Genomic DNA, 15,812 nt, shown 5'->3' with positions numbered 1-15,812 from the left:
AATTAAAATTTCTGTGGCAATTATCTAACAGACTGCCAATGTTCCATCCAGGAATGTCTGAAGGGTGTCGCTTTCATTAGAATGATGGAATCACACACAATTTGTTCAGCCCGCTGTTCATGTGTTTACAAGCCCAGCTCAAGGGTGCAAAAAGTCAAAATATTATAAAGAAGGCTGGTGTTAAAAAAACTTTGGGGGGGGGGGCACAGGATGCCACAATTCAAATGCAGGGTGTCTCATAAGAAAATATGCTCTGTTAAACTTCTAACAGACTTTATCCCAAGGGGTAATTTCTAGACAAACATTACAGCCTCTGAAGATTCCACACCCAAATTTAGAATAATATACATTTCATTTTCAGCCATTTTCATTTTAGGCAAGTAATAAGAAAACATATTTTCATCTACTGGGAATGCAACAGTGTCCCTTGTGAACTAGATAAAGCTTCCACTGCCATCACTAGCTTTGTAGGCTTTAGTATAATAAACAAAACTCTAAAGGGTGATTATTGGCATTTTCATCATCCTTTTAATGGGTTTACTTTCTTCTCATTCATCAATTTAGGAATTCTTACACCAATCCTGTAGAATACATGGATATGCATCATTCTAATGCTACACCCTGATGTGTGCACATTGACTGAGGCTGAGAAATACTAACTGGGCAATCCTATCAGAAATGTATGTCTATCAGAAATGGGCCTGATTCCTAGCTAAGTGGTGATAGGACTTCCCAACACGTTGCTAGAGACTTAATAATTAAATGAGATTTTTCAAAGGGATTTTCTGTCATACACTTTTTTTTAAGAAGGGCACCAGAGCTTCATGTATATTAATCCTTTGTTCTTGTTGTTGCATTTGTATATGGTACCCTAGAGTGATTGCTGATCAAAGAAACTTCCAAAATGCAGGGTCAGAAGCACATCTTGAAGCTATATGAACTTCCTTTGTATCAAGGGTCTCCTAGTTAAATGAGAAACAACAAATGGGCACTGGGCCAAAGGAGTCCCCACCAAAAGCTTTGGGTGAAGCTCTCAGTTCCCCTTCAAAGTTGCATCAAGTTATTTTTTAATAAGGGTCAAATTATAAAATCCAATTATGTATATGAAACAAAATGAATTCAGTGCCATTCCTCTCTTTTCCCAATTCTTTGTCTTGTTTCTGTTCAATTTTTTTGACTATGTCTCTTGCATGTCTCCCAAAGGACACCTACGGCTCTCAGCCCCAGAACAGCCATGCAACCTTGACCTAATCCACTACTAATTGTTGCAACTGGCAGTGTCCTTACAGTGTGTGAAGCCAAGATTATTCCCATCAACTTGTTCCTTGATCCTTTTAACTATAGCTGCCAGAAGACAAACTTGGGACATTCCATTGCAAAACATAGTGTTACCCTTAAGCTACAGAATCCTAGCTATGTACTTAAATTGTCTGTAGTTTTACTCCTATCATGGGGGAAATAGTCTGATGCCTTGAACTTTCTTGGTGTAAGAGTTAGTTCCCAGACAGATGAAGATTCAGGAGACCATTATGTAAACAGCCAACTGCAAGTCTCCCTGTTATCAGGGAAGAAACTTGTCTGAACTTGTCTTTTCTGAAAGAAAATAAAAAAATTTGCACCATATGTGTGGACATACTGGTTAATGAGAAATAGTTCAGTTGCTGGAACTCTTGTAATCCCATCCTTTTCATTTCAATCAATCTTGCTAAAGAGAACTTTATGAGAATCATGCTTTGAAAAAAATCACTTAAAATTTTACATAGCAGCCAAAGGGCTTGGAACGTCCGATATGCCTTGATTGGAATGAAGACTTTGATGTGCTTCTTATATATCAACTGAGGAGTCCTTACATCAAGTCTGAATCAAAGCATACATGTAAGTAGAAACTTTTAAACACAGCTTATGATGCAGTTTAAGGTTTCCTAATAAAGTTTTATATGGATAGGTTGTAAATTTGCAAAGTTTGCTTCCTAACTTTACAGTGAATATCATCTGCCTTTTGCCAATTGCAAACATTTGACTTAGAATCCTACGACTGATGAAAGAAATTTTTTTTGGAGTGGGCAAGACTGATACTCTTTGATATTTAGTGTCATCATCATCAGTTTAGTCTTGAACTGCCTTATTGGGATGAATTTGGAATTTGGCTTTGATAGGAACCACGAGCCATTAAAGTTAAGAAAAAGCATGGTTCCAAAAAAGAGCAAATTCTCAATGGGATTCATACAGGCTAGCAAGGAAAAGTGAAATAGGATTAGAAGCCAGGCAAAAAAAGTAGCAATAAAACTCCAGTTGCTATGAACAATGAACACAGCGTAGTTCTATATGGCTATTGGACAGATTCCAGCTTCTAGCAGTCTGCTGATGAAATAAGCTACCATAAGTTGTACTTTCATTTACTAATCTGGAAAAGGTAGACAGACATTGTTCTCCTTCTGGTTCACTTTGTGAAGTTTCAGCAAATTTGTTCTGCTTCGAGGATCCCACATAAAATACATCTCAAATTTTCTGTAATCGTAAGCACTGTCAGTGTGAAAACATGTCTTTGAATGAGATGTTAAACAGGGATTAGCAAATGTGGTAAGAATTGGTGTGTGGTTGTTACAGCTCCCACGCTATTGCCTGGAGCAATTCATGTTAATGCAGAAGACTGACTGAATAGAAAAGTGAAACAGTATGCAATTGGAATATCACTCTTCTCTTTAGAAGACTCTGGAAACACCTTATAATTATTGGTATAACATTTAAAGAAAGGGATACCTATCCTATTCAAGTATTCAGTTTCATCTATCTCTGGAGACTTCTGAAGATATCTGATTTCCAAGCTCCCTGTCTGGTGCAACTGATAACCATAGTATCAGGTGTCACTCATTTTGGATTATGGTCTTAGGATGTTGAAAGTGTCAGTTGTGATAAATATGGTAATATCCAACAGGTCTTTTTTCTACCAGTTCAAGAAATCAGCGCCTTTTGCTATGTGTGGAGAACTTCCACTAGAAACCAAACTAAGGAAGAAAAAATGGAACGGCTAATTGTATCCTCTTAATTTGTGTTACAAGTTGATACAAATGTTTGTGTCACCACACATGGAAGGCAGGAAGAAAATATCTTACAGGAATCTATAGGGTTGCAATCTGCTTTTTACTTGTAGGATATGTGTCCCTCCTTTTGGGTTGTATGGTACTCATTGAAAGGGGCAATCCAAATGGATTGTGCCACAACTAGCTTGTAACTATGCCTGTATGAGAAGCCTTGATCCATCTTGGAGGCATTGCCTACATCTGGATCCCTGTAGCAATTTCAAGGTCATGCCTCAACTTGAAAAAATAAGGTTGCTTTGCATCTACTCAAGTCAAATCAAAGCAAACTGACTTGATACAACCTGCCCTTCGCTCTGCCAGAAATAGTCTATGCATGCACAGCACACACAAACAAGTCCCTTTTAACATCTGGATTGAAATGGCATAGTCAGGCTTCAGCAAAGGGGTGCTCCCTTCAAAAATCTGCATGCTTGACTTGTAACACTCCCTTCTTTTTTGGTTAGATATTTATCTTGTGCAATATTTTCCATTGACTGGGGCATCAGGGTAAATGATTGCTGAATCTTGCTACAATTGAAATAAAGATGTGATGGGCAGGATCTGAAATCTGAGGGAACCGCACCTCAGTTATGGTGGTGAGAAATGGGAAAGTTACTCCAGAAATCCATGAAACTGAAGGAATGAAACTGAGCCCTTTCCTCACATTGACAAAAGCCTCCCTCAAATCAATCTCATACATCATTGCTTTCTGCATCATTTTAACACAGCCTATCTCAAAAAGCTATACTAAATGTGAACTCCTATTCTGAGTTTAATTAAGTAAATAATGCTGCCATCTTCTGCTGAGAACATGCCAGTGACCTAAGCCAAATGAATACCTTTTGTTACAAGATGGGAAGCTGATTTGTACTGAGTTAAGGATTGGGTCTACTTAGTCCAATATTGTCAGCAGCAGCTCTTCATGATTTCAGAACAGGATTTCTCCAATCCTTCCTGAAAAGTCCACAGAGGCTCTGGAATGCATATTTTAAAGCCCATCCTTTTGAGAGGCCATGTTCTTTCTCCAGGGGTGCAACCCAGTCCAGCATAAATCAATGGAAGTAGTGGTCTCACTGATTTCCATGGAAAGTGGATTGCATGGGTTGCCCACAAGGCACCCAACACTGGATGGAAACTGTAGAGAGTAAGGAAGATGACACTGATGGAGATATGCAAAAGGGGACGAAGCATTTTTAAGTCCAGAATGAGATTACATTCGGAAGCTGCTCAGAGAGGCGCCACCCTAATTCACTGAACTATAAGGAGGAGGAGGAGGAGGTCCAGCACAATTTGACATGCAAGATTCTGTTCTTATAGCCAATCTCCATAAAAGTAGCTTTAGTCTTTGTACTTTAGTCAAAAGTAGCTGTGGAGTTGGCTTCCTGGTCTAGTCTACCTAGTGGGCTTGACAGAAATTAAAGTGACAAGCTCTCCATGACTAACCTAAGAGTTACTTATTGCAGCACAAGTTAGACACAACTAAAATAGATAGAAAGGGACCCCCCCACACACCATGCAGACATATATAAACATACCACATAGACACACTCACATCGCACACACCTGCACACCTGCAGAAATGCCTACTTTTCATTAAAAAACATGAAGAAGAAAAAGTTGGATTCTCTGAATGAAGGGGAGGTGAATGTATATTTTAAAGCAATATCTGTCAAATGGATTCACTGACCCCCACAAATGATAGACATCCAGATCCATGAGGTAGGAAGAAGCATTCAAGCAATGAACAACATTTTGTGCCAACTTTTTCTTTTTGTTAACTGCAACGGGTAGTCTGGAACAACAATCCACCTCCTTATCCTTTCAAACTCATGGCCCACCTGCCCATCCAAGAAATCCTCCATTGCAATAAAAATAAGTAATTTTAAAAAAAAAATCTTTCCAAACATTGTCAGCCATGTGCATGGATGTTCCATATGCTCCATCTGTCTCACTTTACAAGGAACAGGCTCTATTTTGAAAGGCATTTGAAGGATGCCTTTTTAAAATATTGTTCAGCTGCGAACACGTTCGGGAGCTTTGTTTCTGTAATGCCTCATACTTGCCAGATCACAAATGGTGATGAATGTGTTTGAGCTGAAATTCACCTATAAGTGCAGGCAGATTTACTGAGGGTTTAAATATTCTGTTAACATTAAAAAAAAATTTTTTTTTTACCCAAAGAAATGGGTCAGAGATGCTACTGTATTAGAGCATTTACTGATATGCTTTGCTTCAGAAGCTAAATAAATGTAGTACATGTCGAAGCCAAAAACTTTAGCAATGCTAATATTGAGTTCTCTGACAGGAATAAGAGGGCCTTAAGCACACAAAAATATCTCTGTTTCTATGTGGGAAATTCTGGTGGGCATTTGGTCTAAAACCTACACAGGTGAATAAAAATCAACAGGAAACTGGCTTAGAAAACACCAGGAGAATTCGTCAGTTTCGTCAGGCAGGGAGGGAGGGAGGGAGGGAGGAAGGAAAGTTCTCATACCAGAAGATTTTGAACCTGCATAGGGGTATACACTTTGCACCCCAGCTGACAACCATTTGATCCAAGATGTTTAGACACTCAAATCCCACCCTACTGGCTTTCCATTTAACTCCGATCCTTAGGTGATTTCTCAACTCCTTTTGTAAATTTGAAAGCTTTGGCCTGGTAAACATTTGTTGTCTGGCAGTAAAAGTGGTATATTGATTGAACATATTGTCTTGCTAATATTTTAAGCAACAACTGCTCAATGAAACATGGAAAATTCATACAGTCTGGTAAGGGGAGAATGTAACATATTGTTACCACTCCCTCATTCATCTATACTTTTTAAGTAGAAAAACTTCCATTCCCAACCCACATTGTGAACTTACGCTCAGTGGCTCCTGGCTTATATTATTGATATTCAAAGACAGAATGTGATCTTTGCTGCCAACATAGATCCGGTCTTGATCTTCATCCATCACTAATATCCTGTAGTCTAAGGGGTGATGGGAAAGAGAGTAAAATTGGGATGTCTTGGTTTCCTGTAGTTCTGTAAAAGAAAGAGAAATCTGAAATTAATTTGCCTTCCATGTGTGCTGAGTTTCATTAGAGGTATTTGTTACAGCTAAAAACCCAAGACTGTTATCCTGAAGAAAAGAAGTATGATCCCAATAAAAGTGAAAAGATTGAGCATGACCATCAGAATTTTAAGTAAAAATGAAATAATTTCTGTCAAAAATGACTGCCTTGCTTTTACACTTAAGTAAACCACTTTACCCATTAAGCATCCAAAATAGTTTTATCCAGTCATCCAAAACAACACTGTTATATTAATGGAAACTGTAATTTGCAACTGACCCTTTAAAAAATATGATACAACAAACTAATCAATGAAATTTTCACATGTTTTGACAGGCCAGAATCAATATTGAAAAAGTCACAGAAATATATTTCATTTAATGTTTCTAAGAATTGAATTAGCTAAGATCAATTAAGATTTATTTTGTTTTTCAATCAAGTCACAAATACTTTTTTCTTCCATTTGAATTAATTTCTGCAACTCTGCAATTTTAACTGCATTTTCTTAGAAAATTGCTTGACTCAAAAAAGGAAAGGAAAGGAAAGGAAAGGAAAGGAAAGGAAAGGAAAGGAAAGGAAAGGAAAGGAAAGGAAAGGAAAATCATTAAGCAACTCTTTGCCCCACAGCATTTCCCCTCTAGTTCTTTCAGAACCATAGTCTCATATTTAACTTAGCATAAGGCTAGCTAATTATAGCTTGGGGTTATCAACAGAATAATATTGATGAAAAAGTGAGAGACTAATGAAGCGAAAATGAAATAATTCTGTATGTCAGGGATTTTAATGGACACTGGTTGTAGGAGAAGGACAAGAAGGAAATCATAAGCACTAGTTATTACTGTAGATAAGTTAAGCATATACTATCACACCCCCACAACTGATACGCTGGTGCTGAATTTCAAAACAGGTGAGGGTCTGTCTAAATTCCTTTCCATGTGTACATCAATCTTGACCTTTATGAATTCCAATATGAACTGACATGATGGGTCTCTAACAGATCAGAGAAAGGGAATCTGGAGGGCTTCCGCTGGCATTTCCTGGGGGAGCTGGTGTCAAAAGAGGCAAGACTGTAGTCATGACAGTGTGACTGAAGCCCATTCCTTTTGGACATGCACATAGAAAGGAGTGGGGCCTGGATCACTCTGCTGTACAACCACCATCTTGCCTTTTCTGACACCCTGCCCCCTCCACCATGATTGCTGGTGCTACTGAACTACAGTTCCCAGTATCTTTCACCACTGATAATGCTTATAGGGTTTGCTAAAAGTTGTGTAATAACAACAACTGAAGGGCTATACATTCTGCACTCCTGCCCTAGATTAATGTGCATATTGGGTCTTAGTTACCAACACATTCCCAAATGTCTCATTGCAGTTTTCAATTCAAAACACACAAAGTGTTTAGAACGCACATATTGATGGATGAAATATAAATTGAAACATTTATATTGACAGATAATCCATGAACATACACATATTTATATTCTTTGTAATGCTTTTTTTGGTATGTGCTGGTTAATGTGAAATTATGAGTGCCGACAGGCAGCAATGATCTGGACTGAAATCTGATATTTGTCTATCTATAGTCTGCTGTTATGGGTGGGGGATTCATCCGGAGCTCTGAACACCTTTTTTGCCAGGAACAGCATTTTGCAAATACAATCTTGGAAGGTTGCGGTCCTTCCAAGACTGCCACCAAGAAATAACGTCTCAGCATCACTTGATAAAGTGTTAAGCCTTGTGGGGAGTTGCATAAATAAGCCTTTCCTATTCTTGCAAACCAACTGAATCAGGATATTTTAGTCTTCATTAACTGGTGTGAAAACACATAAGTCCTATGCTTTGACTTGCTACTATTCTTATCCTAACTCCGCACTCAAAGGATCAGCAGTCTGTTCTTCCACAAGAATTTTAAATAACTACAAAGCCAAAGTATCTGATTTTCAGTTCCAATCACTCATACATTTCATAGAAATAATAAATAACGGTCATACAGATTTTTTTTCTCTCTCTCTCTTATGGAACCTAGGTCTGAAACATTGGCCTTCTTCAAAGCAATTCAGAATCCCGTGCCTTAAAAATTTGGGAATGTACCAGGGAAAGCAGTGAGGTATGCTTGTCAAAGAAGCCACCAGAACATTAAACCTCTTAGCATTCTGCAAGTCATAATTTTGCATAGCAATGAAAGCAAAGCTCTCATCTTTCAGTAAATAGCTGCTGATCCTTATTCCATAAGAGTTCCCTTTGGTTTTTCTGTTAAAAAAAAAAGCAGCAAATGAATGCAGTCATTCCTTTCCTGGGGTGATTAACATGATAAGGACAATATTCACACCTTCAAAATCTAATCCATTTCTTTAGTTCTAAGAAAGGGCCAAAAGGTCCCGGTGTTTGCAGGTAGATTCTGGGTGCTATGGTTTATATAGATATTGTTGTTGTTTAGTCGTTAAGTCGTGTCCGACTCTTCGTGACCCCATGAACCATATTGCGCCAGGCCTTCCTGTCCTTCACTGCCTCCCTGAGTTTGCTCAGTTTCATGCTCATTGCTTCAGTGATGCTATCTAACCATCTCATCCTCTGCCGTCCTCTTCTCCTTTTGCCTTCAATCTTTCCCAGCATCAGAGTCTTCTCCAAAGAGATCTCTCTTCGCATTACGTGACCAAAATATCTGAGCTTGAGCTTCATTATCGATCCTTCCAATGAGCAATCAGGGTTGATTTCCTTTAAGATTGACTGGTTTGACCTCCTAGCAGTCCAGGGGACTCTTAAGAGTCTTCTCCAGCACCACAGTTCAAAGGCATCAATTCTTCGGCGCTCGGCCTTTTTTATGGTCCAGCTCTCACAGCCATACATTACTACTGGAAAAACCATAGCTTTGACTATGCGGATCTTTGTCGGCAAGGTGACGTTTCTGCTTTTTAATATGCTATCTAGGCTTGCCATAGCTTTCCTCCCAAGGAGCAAGCGTCTTTTAATTTCATGGCTGCAGTCTCCGTCTGCGGTGATCTTGGAGCCCAAATAAATGAAGTCTGTTACTGCTTCCATTTCTACCTCTTCTATTTGCCAGGAATTGATGGGTCCAGATCCATGATCTTAGTTTTTTTAATGTTGAGTTTCAAGCCAGCTTTTGCACTCTCCTCTTTCACCCTCATCAAGAGGCTCTTTAGTTCTTCTTCACTTTCTGCCATTAGGGTGGTATCGTCCACATATCTGAGGTTGTTGATGATTCTCCCTGCAATCTTAATTCCGGCTTGTGATTTTTCCAGCCTGGCATTTCTCATGATGTACTCTGCATATAGGTTAAATAAGCAGGGTGACAGTATACAGCCTTGTCGTACACCTTTCCCTATTTTGAACCAATCGGTTGTTCCATGACCGGTTCTAACTGTTGCTTCTTGGCCCACATACAGATTTCTCAGGAGACAGGTAAGGTGGTCTGGTACTCCCATCTCTTTAAGAATTTGCCAGTTTGTTGTGATCCACACAATCAAAGGCTTTTGCATAGTCAATGAAGCAGAAGTAGATATTTTTCTGGAACTCTCGTGCTTTCTCCATGATCCAGCGAATGTTGGCAATTTGATCTCTAGTTCCTCTGCCTCTTCGAAACCCAGCTTGTACATCCGGGAGTTCTCGGTTCATGTATTGCTGAAGCCTAGCTTGTAGGATTTTGAGCATAACCTTGCTAGCATGTGAAATGAGTGCAATTGTGCGATAGTTTGAGCATTCTTTGGCGTTGCCCTTCTTTGGAATTGGAACATAAACTGACCTTTTCCAATCCCGTGGGCACTGTTGCGTTTTCCAAACTTGCTGGCATATTGAGTGCAGCACTTTAACACCATCATCTTTTAGTATTTTAAATAACTCAGCTGGAATCCTGTCATCTCCACTAGCTTTGTTGTTAGCAATGCTTCCTAAGGCCCACTTGACTTCACTCTCTAGGATGTCTGGCTCAAGGTCAGTGATCACACCAGCGTGGACATCAGGGACATTAAGATCTTTCTTGTATAGTTCTTCTGTGTATTCTTGCCACCTCTTCTTAATCTCTTCTGCTTCTGTTAGGTCCCTGCCTTTTTTGTCCTTTATCATGCCCATCTTTGCACTAAACGTTCCTTTCATATCTCCAATTTTCTTGAAGAGATCTCTAGTCTTCCCCATTCTATTGTTTTCCTCAATTTCTTTGCATTGTTCATTTAAGAAGGCCTTCTTATCTCTCCTGGCTATTCTCTGGAAATCTGCATTCAGTTGCTTATATCTTTCCCTTTCACCCTTGCTTTTCTCACTCCTTCTTTCCACAGCTATTTGTAAAGCCTCATCAGACAGCCATTTTGCTTTCTTGCATTTCTTTTTCTTTGGGATGGTTTTAGTTGCTGCCTCCTGTACAATGTTACGGACCTCCGTCCATAGTTCTTCAGGCACTCTGTCTACCAAATCTAATCCTCTAAATCTATTCATCACCTTCACTGTGTACTCACAAGGAATATGATCTAAGTCATACCTGAGTGGTCTAGTGGTTTTCCCTACATTCTTCAATTTAAGCCTAAATTTTGCAGTAAGAAGCTCATGATCTGAGCCACAGTCAGCTCCTGGTCTTGTTTTTGCTGTCTGTATAGAGCTTCTCCATCTTTGGCTGCAAAGTATATAATCAATCTGGTTTCGGTATTGACCATCTGGTGATGTCCATGTGTAGAGTCGTCTCTTGTGTTGTTGGAAAAGAGTGTTTGCTATGACTAGCTTGTTCTCTTGACAGAACTCTATTAGCCTTTGCCCTGCTTCATTTTGTACTCCAAGGCCAAATTTGCCTGTTATTCCGATTACTCCTTGACTTCCTACTTTAGCATTCCAATCCCCTATGATGAAAAGGACATCTTTTTTTGGTGCTAGTTCTAGAAGGTGTTGTAGGTCTTCATAGAAGCGGTCAACTTCAGCTTCTTCAGCATCAGTGGTTGGGGCATAGACTTGGATGACTGTGATATTGAATGGTTTGCCTTGGATACGCACTGAGATCATTCTGTCGTTTTTGAGGTTGTACCCCATTACTGCCTTTCCAACTCTCTTACTGACTATGAGTGCAACTCCATTTCTTCTAAGGGTTTCTTGGCCACAGTAGTAGATATAATGGTCACCCGAATTAAATTCACCCATTCCCGTCCATTTCAGTTCGCTGATTCCCAAGATGTCGATGTTCAATCTTGTCATCTCATGTTTGACCACATCCAGCTTGCCTTGGTTCATAGATCTTACATTCCAGGTACCTATACAATATTGTTCTTTACAGCATCGGACCTTCTTTTCGCTTCCAGATACATCCACAGCTGAACGTCCTTTCGGCTTTGGCCCAGCTGCTTCACTCTTTCTGGAGCTACTTGGAATTGCCCTCCGCTCTTCCCCAGTAGCATATTGGACACCTTCCGACCTGAGGGGCTCATCTTCCGGCGTCATATCTTTTAGCCTTTTAACATTGTCCATGGGGTTTTCTTGGCAAGGATACTGGAGTGGGTTGCCATTTCCTTCTCCAGTGGACCACATTTTGTCAGAACTGTCTGTCATGACCTGTCCGTCTTGGGTGGCCCTGCACGGTATAGCTCATGGCTTCACTGAGTTACGCAAGCCCCTTCACCACGACAAGGCAGTGATCCATGAAGGGGATATAGATATCCACTCACTAATTTATTGTAGGACTGCTGCGAAAGGAGAAGACATGTTCTTCTTCAGAAAGGGGTCAATGAGAGGAGAAGACACGTCCTTTTAGAACAGAATTATTGGGAGGGGAAGACATATCATTCTCCAGAAGGTCACTAAGAGAGAAAGCCTTCTCCTTCACAATTACCCCAAATTGCAGTTTTACTGTGGCAAAGGAAGACAATTAGGAGAGGCAATCACATTAGCAGTATCTCAGGTGATATCATTTTAATAACATGGAGCCATAAGTAAATTGCATCAAATTTAATGTGCTGGGCCTACTTTTCAAAGTGCTCCTTTTGACACCCTCTCACACCCTGTTTATACATCCTTGTTAGGGAAAACTCTAAAAAACAAAACAAAAACATGAAAAAGCAGCCTCCTTGGAAGACATGGATCCAGTTCTGATTGTCTGCCTGTTAAAAAACGTTCACAGGTTTCACATGAAATCTCAGCAATAAGATAGAAGATGAAATAGTCAGGGAGGAAAATGAATTTGCCATTGTTGTTTAGGATTAATTCATCTGCAGCAACCTTCTATGTACAAGTTTATTTGTCTATTTATTTATCATATTTGTATAGCTGATCATTTCACATAGTTCACATCTGCGGAATTACTGCTTCTACAAATGAGCCCTGTTAGGTCAAGAATTACAGATAGTCCTTTCCAGTCATCTCAACAAAACTTTCCAATGGAATTAGCACACCTACAACTGTGAATTAATAAGGATAGAGGGCTGATAAAGCTGAGCAATCAAGGGATCTGTGGCCATGTTTAAACCACTCCTATGCTGTATATTTCACTATCACATGACATTTCTTAAGCTACTATCCAAGTGATGGTGACATCGCTTCAATCTGCAAAAGATGTGTATTATGAAAATACTGCGAATGAAATCAGTGTAAGCTAACAGCTCCAGACTTGCTATGAAATCAGCAAGAAGACAGAAACAATATTGAAGGTTAAACAGCCCAACTTCTCATTATTGTGGTTGTGGTGGAAAAATAAATAGGAAGAAGACATGCAATGTAGATTCCCTATTTATTTATTCACTAATATTTCTATGTCCCTCCATTCTCATGGACTCTCAGCAGCACACAATTATCAGAAAAACGGTTGAAATGCCATAGTAAGAGCACCATATGAACTCAAAAAGGCACTAACAGAACCATCCAACAGGATAAGCTGCTGGAGGAAAGGTGGGGCATAAATTAAATAAGTAGATGAGTAAACAAACAATCTTTTTAACCAACATTTTCACTTCCCCCTTTCCTGCTGGCTTTCAGGAATGTTTCCTTCCAGTCTTGGGAATGGACATTCTAGCCTCTTCTCATCTGAACTTGCACCAGCTTGTTATGTGACCTCTCTGACATTCATGATGAGACACAATGGATGACGTGGAACCCACTCCCCTTTGGCACAGGGAATATTCTTGAGAGGTCTGCAAACTGACTCTCGGTTCAGCTTGCCAGACACGTGCTAATGAAAAGTGTTCAATTTCCATTGCTTCATCTAGTTAAGAAAACATCTTTTAAAAAATAAAACATGGTTATCAGTCTCAAGGGCCAGTTCGGGATAGATTAAAACCTAGTTACACCCTATTAGCAATTAATTTATTACATTGTGATCTTTAATAGATCGGGTTCCCATTTGTAACAAAGAAATTGAACGGTTAGCTTCTTAGCTCATAAAATATAGAACTCCATCAAAGTGCAATTAAAAATATGTTATGTTCATGGCTTCTGCCATATCACAAAGGAATAAATTTTAATTCCCCAAAGACAGTTTAGAATTCTAACCGATTGTCCCTTTTGTCTCTCTGTGATACTCCAGCTTTCTCAAAGCATGTAGAGACAGGAAACATTTTTCTGCCCTTGATTAACTACTCTCTCCCTTAGCATTAATCTTCATGGATTAAGCTATTCATAGCTTAACAGTGATGCTACAGTGCAGTACATAGTTATTAATTATGCTTATCATCAAGAATATATTATTTTGAGCTTTTCATGGCAATATTATCAGTATGAGACACATATTTTCAGATGCCTACTTGCTTCATTTGCACTATACAGTTTAGACGTCCACTGAAGAAACATTGTGTGCACACACACACACACAAAACATGAAGTGAATCTCAATAGGCATGAAAGTCCTTTATATATTGTTACAATCTCTATGCTGCTGTCCCACCCAGGTTTTTTGGAGCCACTTACAATAGACATATAGCTCAAATAAATCCACACAGACAATATTATAATCATGATCCAATGAAGAGCATATGGAAGTCAACTCAGAAGTAGCTTCTATTAAGTTCCAGGAAAGTTACTCTCAGAATTCAGTCACCTTTCCACTAATATTTCTGTGACAACATTAACAGATTTTTAAAAGCTTGACTTAGGAATTGATTCAGCCAACACAAGTAACTTTTCCTTCTTTTTTTTTTCCAAGTAATATTTGTGACATTAGGGCACTTAGGATGAATGTGGTACATCAGGCTGACTGCAAGTTTGTTGTTATGGATTCTGCTCTTTAACCTTATTGTGTTGATAACTTCTAAGCAGCTTGGAGACATTGGAAACTGAGGGGCATATAGGTCAAAGTAAGAAACAAACAAATGATTAATCTGAAGATCATTGAGAGCTCTTTCTGAGCATAAAATACTGAAAATCTTAGCTTTAAGCTTTGTTGTTTCATATGTTGTTTCTTCACCATCCTTGGCTTCAGGGCTCTGGGGAGATAATTCATTGCTACTGAACTATTCCCCTAACTCTGCTGAGAGTATGAAGAGAACAGAAAATTATTGAAAGATGAGTCAAAATGCTCCGAACCACTGGGAGAACACAATCATTTCAAAGCACTTTGAAAATCATTTTGAAGTTAGTTGAGAGTCAGCATTCTGAATGATGATCTGGCCTATGATACAGGGTTCACCAACTGGTTTGCACAACGTGAACCAGGAATGCAGCATAAGAATGTAAGTGGAGCAGCCAACCTACAATCAGTTTTTACTGGTCTTAATATGGTGCTGAAATTCATCCAAATTATTTCTTCCTCCATGAAAGGATTCTCTCCCCACTCCAGTTCTTCTACCTCCCTTTTTCATTTTTTGCAATTATTGTTGCAAGATCACATAAAGTGCTATTGGTGGTAGATTTTTTTGTCTTATACTAATATCCATCCATCCATCCATCCATCCATCCATCCATCCATCCATCTATCTATCACCTTCTTGATAACTTCTAGACTGCTCATAGTTCCTGATTTGAAAACTACCTATGAATGAGGAAGATGTAATCAGGTCTTCCTCGGGGATTTAATTTAATTGTAGGAAACCAGGAGGACTGCAGACAACCCCAGAGATGATTGTATAATGCAAGATCAGAGAGATAGATTCAGGCTCTTTGTGCACCTTATGATTGGAACGAATATAGGAATCCCATGCTCTTTTCATGAGAATTTCATGTGACTAGGTCTCCGAGCATAAATAAAACTAAAGTTAACTCTATTTCATCAACATTTTCTTAGACTTTGAAAAAATTAAATAAAACAAAAGCAATGTTGTGTTCTGCACCAAAAGATTATGCTACTTTGTCTCACTTGGGGATGACCTATGGAAGTTCATTACACCTGTGATTTTGCTGAAAGATGCCCTACACAGCATTTTTATTTTATCCCTTGTATGTAAGAAGCACAAACCCCACACATTTCCTTCTCGGTAGTGCTTAAAAACAGAATATATAGACTTTGGTTTTGCCAACTATTGGTTTGGATTGGAGAGAAAAATTATGTGCTTTTTTGTTTAGATTTCATCTGAACAGAGAGCAATTTAAATAAATAAGTCTTCTGCATTCATCCACGCCAAATTTAAACTAATATTGCCATATTTGTTCAGAGGCAGTAGAAAAACTGAACTTTGGCCCAGGAGGGAAGGAAAAAAAGATTCTATTCTTCTATTACTTGTTGATTAAGCACAACACTGCCTTGGGATTTAAAATTAAATC

At 39.0% G+C, this 15,812-nt stretch overlaps 1 protein-coding gene across 2 annotated transcripts in view; it reads right to left on the bottom strand.

Annotated features, from left to right (window-relative positions):
• Window positions 1-15,812, bottom strand: part of SEMA3C (semaphorin 3C) — a 158,659-nt gene that overhangs the window by 71,251 nt on the left and 71,596 nt on the right. For both annotated transcript variants that reach the window (XM_088134903.1, XM_088134904.1), the window contains exon 3: window positions 5,946-6,106. In XM_088134903.1, the coding sequence (XP_087991029.1) occupies window positions 5,946-6,106 (161 nt within the window). The remainder of the gene's footprint in view (window positions 1-5,945; window positions 6,107-15,812) is intronic.

The sequence above is a fragment of the Python bivittatus genome, unplaced genomic scaffold (genome assembly GCF_059951505.1).
Source record: "Python bivittatus isolate LINGU-HERP-01145 unplaced genomic scaffold, Pbiv_v1 ctg000120_np1212, whole genome shotgun sequence".
Classification (NCBI taxonomy): domain Eukaryota; kingdom Metazoa; phylum Chordata; class Lepidosauria; order Squamata; family Pythonidae; genus Python; species Python bivittatus.
This window is presented reverse-complemented; position numbering and strand designations above follow the sequence as displayed.